This window comes from Aquarana catesbeiana, linkage group LG02 (assembly GCF_042186555.1).
Source record: "Aquarana catesbeiana isolate 2022-GZ linkage group LG02, ASM4218655v1, whole genome shotgun sequence".
Taxonomy (NCBI): Eukaryota; Metazoa; Chordata; class Amphibia; order Anura; family Ranidae; genus Aquarana; species Aquarana catesbeiana.
Genome location: NC_133325.1, coordinates 640,375,707 through 640,388,666, shown reverse-complemented (window position 1 = coordinate 640,388,666; position 12,960 = coordinate 640,375,707). Strand labels below are relative to the sequence as shown.

Sequence of the window (12,960 nt, the reverse complement as noted above, 5' to 3'; positions counted from 1 at the left end):
AAAAAAAAAAAAAAGAAAACAGAGACAAGTGAAAGCACATAAAAAACATCTCCGTGTTCTGTTACATCTCCACTATTCCTGTATGAACTTTTACAAATTACCTTTTTATTTTTCCTTTTTTTTTTTTCTAACCCAAGGATCCAGTTTTGCAGCGTTACTCAGCAGTTTACAAATGGTGTCAAATGAATGTGCTGTTCTAGAAGACCACTGAAGACTGTGTTGTTGCTCTGTATATGAAGGTTAAACATTTCTGTAAAAGGTTTGCTGCCACATGTACTGTAAAAATACCCTTTCAGGGATAGCATTTGGGATAAAATGGCCAGAAAATAGAACAGGGCTGATTAGAGAGATTTATAAAATGATTGTAACCTTGTCTTGCAGGCCCTCCGCAGCTGGGATGTTAATTAACCACATATTGTACATGGCAATTTATGGTGGGGAAGGAAAGAAAAATCTCTGTTCTTTCAGATTTCAATGAATAGAAAGTAAAAGCTTTTAAGAAATTACAGGTCATAAAGAAATTGGCTGCACTGGTGTTTCATTTAGTGTTACGGGGCTGTGTACTGGTCAGAGACCGCTTCTAATGTAAGTGGCGATGTAATATAGTATTTGTTGGCTAGTTGTATTGTTAATATAATAGAAAGGGACTGGCAATCACTGGAAGGGCAGAAAGGTGCTATCACACTGATCGTAAAGTGCTTCTCTGCTGGGCATTCTGGGTAAAACATTTGGCATTAAGGGATATCCTGATATGCCTTAGATCAACCACAGTTTCTGATAGAAGCTGCCTTAGAAAATTGTCTTTTGGAGAAGTTTGGTAGACACTATTTGCATCCAAACTGACAACATATAAAATATATACATGCATATAACACAGTATATGTATACAGTATGTATCTGTATGTAATCTATATGTTTCTTAAAGATATTATAAATATGTACAAAGACAAGACTTGACAAAATTTGCTTTCAATCTAGGAGCAAGCTACAAAATTTAGGAGCCAGTTTTTTTTTTTTTTAACAAAGCTTTACTTAGCCTTTACGAAGAAGGTCTGGTGCTAGAATTATTGCTCTGATTCCAGCATACGTGGCGATATGTAACGTGTATCGACGTTTTCAGGCGTAGTCTGCCTAATGTGTGTGTTTACGTTTGTACGTGCATATGTGAGGGTGGGGAGGCCTCCATTTTTTTTGGGGGGGGGGGTATGTGATTGGGTGTAATTTTACATTTTTACTATGGAAAAAAAAAAGTTTAACCCAGCCCCTTTAGGACGGGGATCGCCTCTGAGACCCGCTTAGCTTGGAGCATGTGAGCTGGTGTCAGCAGTAATTGGGCTGACAAAAGCCCAGGTGCCAGGACGCAATTTCTAAATGCATTGTTGACCTGGTACCTGGGATTTGTCGAGCCCTGTACAAAGATGTAAAAGAAAGAACATTAAATATATGAGAGGAGGGAAAGAAGGAAGAGGGGGGTAATAAAAAAAAGGCTAGTTAGTCATCATAATACAGCGAATGGCATTATGGTTAACCTTTTTGTTTGTTGGAATATTATATTAACCACTTCAATACCGGGCACTTAGACACCTTCCTGCCCAGACCAATTTTCAGCTTTCATCCCTGTCACATTTTGAATGACAATTGCGCGGTCATGCTACACTGTACCCAAACTAAATTTTTATAATTTTGTTCCCACAAATAGAGCTTTCTTTTGGTGGTATTTGATCACCTCTGCAATTTTTATTTTTTGCGAAACAGATAAAAAAAGACCGAAAATTTTGAAAAAAATAAAAGTTTTGCTTTTGTTTAAAAATTTTGTAAATAAGTAAGTTTTCTCTTTCACTGATGGGCACTGATAAGGCGGCACTGACGGGCACTGATAAGGCGGCAGCGATGAGGTGGCACCAATGAGCGGGCCCTGACGGGCACTGACGATGGGCACTGATATGCGGCACTGATGGGCACTGGTAGACGGCACTGATGGGTGGCACTGATCTTCAGCATTGATAGGCGGCACTGATGGGCACTCATGGGTGGCACTGGGTGGCACTGATGGGCACTGATAGGCGACACTGATGGGCACTGAAAGGCTGCAAAGATGGGTTCTTATGAGTGGCACTGATGGGCACTGATAGGTGGCACTGCTGGGCACTGATAGGCACTGATACGTGGCACTGATGGGCACTGATACGTGGCCCTGATGGGCACTGATTGGCACTGATACGTGGCACTGATGGGCACTGATACGCGGCACTGATAGGCATCCCTGGTGGCACTGGCAGTGGTAGGCATTGGAGTGGGCACTGATTGGCAGCTGCCTGGGCATTGATTGGCAGCTGCCTTTGCACTGATTAGTATTTCCCTGGGGGGTCTAGGGGGCATACGTGGTGGTCCAGTGTGGCTGGCTTCCCTGGTGGTCCTGGGCAGCTTCCCTGGTGGTCCTGGGCGGCTTCCCTGGTGGTCCTAGGTGGGATCCGAGGGGGGGCTGTGCTGATAAACAATCAGCACAGACCCCCCCCCTGTCAGGAGAGCAGCCGATCGGCTCTCCTCTACTCGCGTCTGTCAGACTCTTTACCTAGATCGGTGTTGCGGGGTGGCAGACTGCCACCCCGCAACAACGATCGCTGCGCGGCTCACTATCCTGCGGACGTCATATGACGTCCAGTCAGGATATTGAAACCACTTTGCCGCCGTCATTCTGCTATATGGCGGGCGGCAAGTGGTTAATCTCATTCTCAATTTTCTTTATTTGATCTTATTATCTACACTTTCTTTATACTATACTACTTTATATTTTTCTTTTATCCATTCAAGTTTGCCTCTTAGTTGGTTTACAGAAAGCCAAAACTTAAAGTAGAACTATAGGCAAAACTTTTTTCTAATTTTGGATAGAGTAAGGGAGGGTTATAACCCCTGGGAGATTTTTTTCACCATGTCCCATTGCAGATATTTCTCTTCACTTCCTGTCCCATAGCCAAACAGGAAGTGAGGAAATTCCTGAAAATTAACGGAAATCCTTGGGGACCCCCCCAGGTCTTCAGAACTAGTGTCCCCTTCGGAAGATTTCTTCTCTTTTAATTTTCTGAGGACAACCCAAAATTTGGGATGTTCTTTTACTTTCACTTTCATTGATAATGGGAAACAGGAGAAATAAAACGGGTGGGTCTCTTTAACGGGCGCACAGACTGCCCTAAATACCTGACCTGTGTTCTGATCCCTTTCCTCTCTATTCAAAAGTAAAATAAAAAAAGTTTTACCTTTTTGTTATACTTTAAAGATGAAGATTAATCTCCTGATATTTTCATTCTCCCACTGCTTCATCAACATGTTAATGGAATTTTAAGCAAAACCTTTGATTTTCATAATATATCTTAGTTTAGACTCAGTTATATCTTAAATAAGTCTCCATTCTTTGGATTGCAATGCTGGTGAGAAGAGGCGGTAGGGGTCTGTACATAGCTTCTTGAAAAAAATCACAGCACTCTGCTGTGGTACTCCTTTCAGGAGCCCTCAGCCCTGATACAAGCATTGGTCTGGCTCTTGGTAGGAGTTTTGCCAATATTAAAATATCTTATACGGGTGTCTGTCTGGAGGAGTGAACATGTCTCATAAGGGTACGTGTGCATGCAGACCACCCTAGGTAATGCCTATGTGTGATGCCAAGCATGCATTATTGAAAGGATCAGACTCAGTAAGGCTGTGAACAAAAGGCCTAGATGATACTAAATGTTCTCCAGCTAGGATGTGAGGCAGGCTTTATCTAACCTGTTGCAGCTACTAATATACGATTTGAGAAGTCGACAATGTGCAATGAAAGTAGAGTAAGCAAATTCGGTACAAGAGAGTAGCCTGTGCAACTGTGCAAGACTGAAGATAATGCTGGAGTTCAGCTCTAAAATGAGCCATTTTGTTCCTAGAATAACACAAATTAGTAGCTGGAATCTGATGTAGCCTCCCTTGGGTGTCTGCACATAGCTTTAAGCCATGTCCCCAGGAGCTCCTAAACCCCTAGTGTTCTGATATAGAAATCTTTATTGAGAACATTAAGGGCTGGTCCTCCCCCTCATTCTGCATCTCCCAATTGCACATTGGGCTGCCCATCAGTTGAAAAACCAGTAAGAAGTTACAGGAGGCGCCAAACCCAGCCCCTAACTATTTTGGTGAAGTTGAGATTTGCACATGAGACAACCAACGATTTCACACTCCTTGCCTACTGAGCGCCTTTAAAGTGGTTGTATACCCTAATTTGTAATTTTTACTTACAGGTAAGCCTGTAAGGTAAAGGCTTATAAGGCTTACCTGTAGGTAAAATTAATATCTCCTAAACCTGTATGGATTAGGAGATATTCCCTTTGCATGCAGCCGCTGACATCAGTGGCGCATACGCTCTGAATGCCCTGCTGTCTGCCGGACCTTGCCGGGAAGAAGACTCCCACGCGCATGCGCGGGAGTGACATCATCGTGGCTCCGGCCACTCACAGCGCCGGAGCCGCGAACCTGGAAGAAATGCCAAGGGCAAGATGTCAGTGTCTCGGCGTGAACCGGGCTGCGATACGGGGGCTTTAATATAAGGTATTTCATAATGAGCTAGTATGCAGTGCATACTAGCTCATTATGCCTTTGCCTTGCAGGGTTTTTTTCTTTTCTTCTTTTTTGGTGTGCGGGTATACACCCACTTTAAAACCTCCTGTAGTTTTTTACATAGTGTCAAGCAGATCATTGGCTCCTGCATAATATTGAAGACTATGGTACCAACTCCCAAAAATATTACTATATGCATAGAGAGAGATTCAGGAATACTTTGGGTGCTATATTGAGGAAGTTTAGGCTTCCAGAGAAATGTACCACCAGCAGAAATGTTTGCCTTTATCCAAACAGCTTTCCTGCCTGCATTTTTGGGTGAGTTATCTTTGGCCAATTAGATTTAAACAGGAACAGTGTAGGCCTTACTTTTTTTTTAATCAAATACATCTTATTGAATTTAAAGTTCTTGGTATTTTCTTACAGAAATACTAACAAAGCACATCACAAATAACTATACAAAAAAAAATATTTTAAATAAATAAATACATTTAACAATAATTTGTTCTGGTATATAGCCCCTATGGCTGGGAAATGTTTAGCAATACAGAACAATCAGTGACAAACAGTGTAGGCCTTCCTTGAAGCATATAACACACATTAGGTATAGTTCACACTGCCGCGACCTGAAAGTCACGCGACTTACAGTGTGATTTTGGCGCAACTTCGGCGTGACTTTGAAGCAACTTCAGGGAATGTCTGTGTAAACTTCCTGTAATGTCAATCTAAATCACATCAATTAAGATGAGGATCCGACTTAGAGGCAATTTCCATTAAAGTCGATGGGCACAAGTCCGATAGAAGTCACCTTAAAGTAGTTAAGGAACCTTCTCTAAAGTCGGAGTGACTTTAGTAGTGCTAATTAGGACAGCTCTCATTGACTAATATGGGATTTTACATGTCATGCGACTTGGGGTCTCACAAGTCAGATCTCAAGTTACGGCCGTGTGAAACCAAGCCTTAGGCATTTGAGATGGCTACTGACACAGGAGCAATTATTTTTTTCTCTTTTACTTTCTGAAGTTATAGGATAATAAAATCTTCATTTGGTATTTTTATTCTTGTATTCGTTTGGGTAAGCTGCTTGTTTTCCTAGTAAGTAAATACATTTTGGCTAGACTAAACAGTAGGATCTAAGAAAATGAGGCTTTAAAGCGGTTGTATAGTCTAAATGTTAACTTTTACCTACAGGTAAGCCTATAATAAGGATTACCTTTAGGTAAAAAAATATCTCCTAAACCTGTACGATTTAGGAGATATTCCCCTTGCAATGAGCCGCTGACGGCTCAGCGGCGCATGCGCACAGGGGATTCTCGCCTGCAAGCCTGGCAGAAGCCGGACCTTGCCGGAAAGAAATCTCCAGCGCGCATGCACGGGAGTGACGGCATCACGGCTCCAGCCACTCACAGCGCTGGAGCCGCGATACCCGGAAGACACGCCGAGGCAACATGTCAGCAACCTCGGCGTGGACCAGGTAAGATACCGATGCCTCGTTCTAAGGTAAATATTTCATAATGAGCTAGGTGTATACAAAAAAAAAAAAGTGTCAGCGGGTTTACTACCGCTTTAAGGATCAATATTAGCACGTATGCTGTTGTCAACATTGGGCGAGTATCAGGGCATGTACTTGCTAAACAAGAGCAGGCTAATCTCATCTGTTGTTCTCAGGAAAATCCCTTCTCGTCTAAGTACACCCTAACACTTGAACACTTAGTCAACACATTGGCTTAAACATGGGCTGAAAATCGCACCAAAACGGTCAGTTCAGCAGGAAGCTGTGTACAGTTCCTCGTATGACAGAAGCCGGTCTCACAACCAGGTTCTGTCAAACGAGCATGCTAAAAAAACAGCATCCAATCAGCACCCACAGCCATTGGCTAACTGTGTTTTGAGGGGGGGTTCCCCTGTCAGAACACAGAAGCTTGGCGGGGAGATCACCGCACTAACATTGGATGTGTTAGTACGGCGATCTGTACGATTTTGTTTAGTTCAGGCCGCTGGGTTGAACGAAAAAAAAAATTCTCTTGTCTACCCAGCTTAAGGCATAGGTAGCCTAATGCCGCATACACACGACCGGACTTTACGGCATACTTGGTCCGGCGGACCGGAGTCCGTCGGACAATTTGATTATGTTTGGGCTCCAGCTGACTTTTTTTCCCCAAAAGTTCAACAGACCTAGAAATGAAACATGTTTCAAATCTTTCCAATGGACTCGAGTCCGGTCGAAAAGTCTGCTCGTCTGTATGCTAGTCCGACGGACAAAAATCGACGCTAGGGCAGCTATTGGCTACTGGCTATGAACTTCCTTGTTTTAGTTCGGTCGTACGTCATAACATACAAATCCGTCGGACTTTGGTTGATCGTGTGTAGGCAAATCCGTTCATTCGGAAAGTCCGTCGAAAAGACCGCAGTAAGTCTGCCGTAAAGTCCGCTCCTGTGTACGCGGCATAAGCATTACCAGAATTAGCCATATAAAGCTGCAGACAAATCTTTAGATGTTCACACCTAAGCCAACTCTCCTGTGCATTGCCCATATACTTGCACAGATGTTATCTGGTTCACCAGAACCTCATGCACAGCCTAAGTTTTGTTATAGAAAGCTGATGTACCTAGTAGGTCTTTTATGGGTACATTAAGCAGGCCATAGGCAGGCAGATCTGCAAGCTCTTACTACTAGGACCCATGTGAGGTATGCATAGTGAGAGAATGTTTCCTTTTTTTTGTATGGAAGGGCATCCAAGGCATGTCCAAAAATCCCCATTTTCTGTAATGAAAAATTAATCTTTAGAATTTTTTTTGCTCTGTTAAAAAGCTTTACACAGTTTGACCACCACAAGTGATTCTCAGCACTGCTGCATCATGTGAGGTTATTAGCTGCATGTGGCCACCTTAAGGATGGGTTCACACCTATGCGAATTGGATGCGAGTTTCCCCGCATCCAATTCGAATAGCAGGAGATTGTGACTGGCTCTCTATGGAGCTGGTTCACACATCTCAGCAGCGGCTCCGGTGCAAATTGCACAGGAGCCCTGTGCGTCTTTTGGTTTGTTTCAGGTCCAAATTCAGCCCAAAATTCAGGCTGAAATCGGACCTGAAACAGTGAATGGAGACGTACCGGACTCCTGCTGTGAGCTGCTGCGATCTCGAGTGTGAACCCAGCCTTAAGGTGCATAGAGGATTTGCCCTGGAAGCAGCGAGGACTGCACATTCCTCTTCATAAAAATGTGAACTAATAGAAGTAGGACTTAGCAGAAAACATTGAAAAGCTCGAAAGTGATTTCAGTAAAAGGAAACCCATGATTAGCCAAAGAAAAGTGGTGGATTTTGCCAAAGTAGTGGAAATCCAGCCAGAATTAGACTTGTTTAGTAAATACTTAAACTGTGTTTAAAAAGTGTTTTATTCCAAGGACCACTATAATGTCAAGGTAATTGATTTAATGTTAGAAGCAATGGGTATTTAATGGCGTAAGTGCAGTGCAGGTTAGGGTGAGTGTTTATACTGTGGTCAAGGCAGCTATTAAAAGAGGACTTATTGTGTAAGCCCACTTATATATGTAAAGTAAATTACGGTTATTTTGTAAAGTAACGGGAAGTGGATTTTATTGCATTTCCTACTTCGTATTTGCATTTTCATAAATAGCCGTGTGGTCTTTTCGACAATAATGCACAGTAAATTATATATATTCCCCACTTGAACCCCATTTTTCTTTTCACAGTGGATGAATAAAAACAGCCCTTGCGTTTAGATTACCAGTTTGTGATTTCTGCTGCATTTTTTTACTTACTATTAATAAGTCTGGGTCACAATTGCTAACATTGTATTAACTGATCAATGCTGCATGTATTATTTGGATGGGTCTCATGTATAAACATAGTGAAATAGACAATGCTGCTCACTCACATCCTAAGGGCTTCTGTGCAGGGGATGCCAGGAGGTTAATATCAAGACAAATGTATCTAGTTTACCTGTAAATTGTAACAGTTTTTAGCCTTTGTGTTCCTTTTTTTTTTTTTTTTTTTTGTTCTGATCTTCAATTTAAAATTGACCTAAACTAAAAAAGTGACAATCTGCTGTTATGGTGCTTTTATAAATGTTAATTGTGCCTTAGCAGTACCTTGAAAAATGTGCCCAGTGTCTGAATTTCCTTCTGAAAAATAGCAGTGCATTGCCTAGTATGTAAGCACCCTAGGCACTCCTATGCCTACAGCTTCATTGATGAATATTTACAGTATGGGATCTCAGGCACTGCTGCATCTAAGTAATAGTCTACCAGAAGATTTGGAGTGATATTTGGTTTTGCTATTACTGTTCTTGCTGTGTTCTCTGACTTGAGCCAAAACCTGTCTCTACTAAGATGGCCACTTCCACAGAGAACGAGGCATGGTAAGTCAGTAATGACCCGGTACAGCTTCCACAGTTTAGCTTATCTTTAAGCAGTTGTATGTAGATCCAGCAGAAGCAACTGAGAAATGCTTAAAAATGAATATATCTAGTGATACAATTTCTTCCATTGTTATAAATTCCCTTTCTACATTTCCTGAAGGGGTGCATACTACTAATTACCTTCCTCTTTCCCTTCAGGACGCAATAATGCTTGTGAAAAGACCTCATACCTTTTCTTGCGAAAGGAACTGCCCGTACGACTTGCCAACACATTGAAAGAGGTCAATCTGCTGCCTGAAAGTTTACTCCAAAGACCATCAGTCAAGCTAGTACGAACCTGGTAAGCTGAAGCTTACATTTGTCTATTCTGTCTATCCAACCCCTTTATGTGTATGGGTATATTCATGTGGCTTGTTGTGCTGTGCTTAAGTACAATGGCTTGTACATCTATATTCTATTTTTAATCAGAAAAGATCCAATAACCCACTAACCAGTGCCCCAAGCTTCTAATCACGGTCAGTGGGCAAGAATTACATGACAGAACACTGTTTACTAAGCAACGCTTTGCCATTAACAGAATACATTTGTCTGCTAATATCTGCAACCAGTAGCAAAGCCTTTTGAACAGAATGCCTTTATTTAGAAAAAAAATGGTGAATTCTTGGTCACCAAAAAGATAAATTTTTTGGTCAGCATGCGCAGAAAATAAATGCAGGGATTCCCCAAAGCTTTCTAAAATATATATAAAAAAAAAAAAAAAAAAACAACTCTGGCTGCTATACTTACCTCCTCGCTGGCTCAGTCCCCAGCAGACTCCCCATTTCAGGAAAGAGGTGGAATAGATTGAATGACATCTAGCTTTATTCAACCCATATTCTATGAATGCAGAACATCAAGGCTGTACCTTGGGTTCACAGACAAGAGAATGCTGCAAAGCTTTTAAAGTCCATCCATCACTTGAAAAAGGTGAAGGTTAAAAGGACCAAGACACCTGAACAAAAGATCTGTATTTGGATCTTATTTTTGGAAAGTGTGCGGGGGTTGCTCTTAGGTAAATGAGAGCTTGAAGGTGGTGCCCGAAAGCTAAGTTGGGCTTTAATCTCGTTACTACTGCCGCCATACGTAGCTGCAGCAGCACCAGCATGTACATTAACTCAAGTCTCTCAAGGGACTACTTTGAAGTCAGTGCGACTTGAAGTTGCACAGATATGAATGGTACTCATTGGAAATCATGGGGTACGACTTGTCATGCGTCTTTGCAGTCCCAAGTCGCAGGACAAGACACACAAGTGTCAAGGGGCCTTAATGTGACCTATAAATGGTACATCTCAGTTGAATAACAAACTGATATCTTTTAGGTGGAGGGAAGTAAAAATTTAAAACTAAAATAATATGGTTGCATAAGTGTGCACACCCTTATACTAATACTTTGTTGAAGCACCTTTTGAGTTTATTAGAGCACTCAGTCTTTTTGGGTATGAGTCTATCAGCATGGCACATCTTGACTTGGCAATATTTGCCCACTCTTCTTTGCAAAAAACACTCCAAATCTGTCAGATTGCAAGGGCATCTCCTGTGTACAGACTTCTTCAGATCACCCCACAGATATTCAATCGGAGTCAGACCTGGGCTCTGGCTGGGCCATTCCAAAACTTTAATCTTCTTCTGGTGAAGCCATTCCTTTGCTGATTTTTATGTATGCTTTGGGTCGTTGTCATGCTGAAAGATTAAGTTCCTGTTCATATTCAGCTTTCTAGCAGAAGCCTGAAGGTCTTTTGCCAGTATTGACTGGTATTTGAAACTGTTCATAATTCCCTCTTCCTTGACTAAGGCTCCTGTTCCAGCTAAAGAAAAACAGCCCCAAAGCATGATGCTGCCACCACTATGCTTCACGGTGGGTATGGTGTTCTTTTGGTGATGTGTAGTGTTGTTTTTGTGCCAAATATATCTTTTGGAATTATGGTCAAAAAGTTCAACCTTGGTTTTATCAGACCATAACACATGTTCCCTCATGCTTTTGGTAGACCTCGGATGTGTTTTTGCAAAATTTAGCGGTTGGATGTTTTTCTTCGTAAGAAAAGGCTTCCACCTTGCCACTCTACCCCATAGCCCAGACATAGGAAGAATACAGGAGATTGTTGTCACATGTACCACACAGCCAGTACTTGCCAGATATTCCTGCAGCCTCTTTTAATGTTGCTGTAGGCCTCTTGGCAGCCTCCCTGACCAGTTTTCTTCTCATTTTTTCATAAATTTTGGAGGGGCATCCAGTTCTTGGTAATGTCACTGTTGTGCCATATTTTCTCCACTTGATTATGACTGTCTTCACTGTGTTCCATGGTATATCTAATGCCTTGAAAACGCTTTTGTACCCTTCTCCTGACTGATATCTTTTAACCCCTGAGATCCCTCTGATGCTTTTGGAAGCTGTCTGAGGACCATGGCTTTTGCTGTAGGATGCGACTAAGAAAATGTCAGGAAGGACCTACTAGAACAGCTGAACTTTATTTTGTGTTAATCAGAGGCACTTTAAATGATGGCAGGTGTGTACTGACTCCTATTTAACATGAGTTTGAATGTGATCGCTTAATTCTGAACACAGCTACATCTCCAGTTATAGGAGGGTGTGCAAACCTATGCAACCATATTATTTTAGTTTTTTATTTTTACTTCCCCTCCTAAAAGATTTCAGTTTGTTGTTCAACTGAGTTGTACAGTTTATAGGTCACATTAAAGGTGGAAAAAGTTCTGAAATGATTTACCTTTGTCTCATTTTTTTACATCACAGAAACCTGACATTTTAACAGGGGTGTGTAAACTTTTTATATCCACTGTATGTGCAACGGTCACTAGCCCTTTGTCATCCATTTTAAGTGGTTCTAAAGGCTCAAGGTTTTTTAGCATCATGCATTCTATGCATGATGCTAAAAAACCTTCTGTGTGCAGCAGCCCCCCAACCCCCCAATACTTGCAGCCCCATCACGATCCAGCGATGTGCACAAGAGCCTCTCCTTCCTTATTGGCTGAGACAGCAGTGGGACCTGCTGTCAATCACAGCCAGTGAGCAAATGAGGAGAGAGGGGGCGGGCCTAGCCATGGTTCTGTGTGAATGGAACAAGCAGAGCAGTGACTCGGGGGTGAGCCTGCTCGGTTGCCCTTATAGCAAGTTGCTTGCTTTTGGAGCACTTGGCAGGAGGGAGGGGACAGGAGCACTGGCAGGGGAACCGAGAAGAGGAGAATCTGGGCTGCTCTGTGTAAACTACTGCACAGAGCAGGTAAGTATAACATATTTGTTATTCTTAAAAAAACAACAACAAAAACAAGCCTTTAATACCATTTTAGGGTCCAAAACTCAGAAAAAAAGGTCAACCTGCACCAAGGACTTCAGAACGTTGAAAAAAAAGCTCTTTTATTTGCACATCTTGAGACAAACAGACAAAAAAAATCCACTATCACATAGATAGTAGTTAGGTTTACCGTTTATATGTTTCTTTTTCAAGCACAGAAAAGTATACTACATGCTTGAAAAAGAGCTGTCTAAATCTTGAAATACCATTGTTAGCTATGGGATTATGAGGTTTTAAAGTTGCTTGTCTCATGATATACAAATAAAGAGCTATATTTTTTACAACCTTCTAAACTCCTTGGTGCAGGTTGACCCTTTTCTGAGTTTTGGATACCTTAGTTAAAAATTGTACTGAATTATTTACTTTTATCGCCTCTAGGTACATGCAAAGTTTTCTTGAACTTTTAGAATATGAGAATAAGAACCCAGAAGATCCTGACGTACTTTATGAGTAAGTAACGGCTATTTCTAATAATGAGTACTCGACTGCATTCTATTCTGACTGACTGCAGGGCAAACTGTAGCCTTGTGTTTTGCATTAGTGTCGCTGCTACTATTTACAAGAGCATGTTTCCCTGTAATACTTGGCAAGATCATCAGTGAAAGACCATGTACTGGGGTCAAAGTCGAGAACAATTTTGTAGCCACCAGG

At 41.8% G+C, this 12,960-nt stretch overlaps 1 protein-coding gene across 1 annotated transcript in view; it reads left to right on the top strand.

Annotated features, from left to right (window-relative positions):
• PDK3 (pyruvate dehydrogenase kinase 3) overlaps positions 1–12,960 on the top strand; it is a 150,758-nt gene that overhangs the window by 69,961 nt on the left and 67,837 nt on the right. The window contains exons 2-3 of the mRNA XM_073616436.1: positions 9,161–9,302; positions 12,688–12,759. Of these exons, the coding sequence (XP_073472537.1) occupies positions 9,161–9,302; positions 12,688–12,759 (214 nt within the window). The remainder of the gene's footprint in view (positions 1–9,160; positions 9,303–12,687; positions 12,760–12,960) is intronic.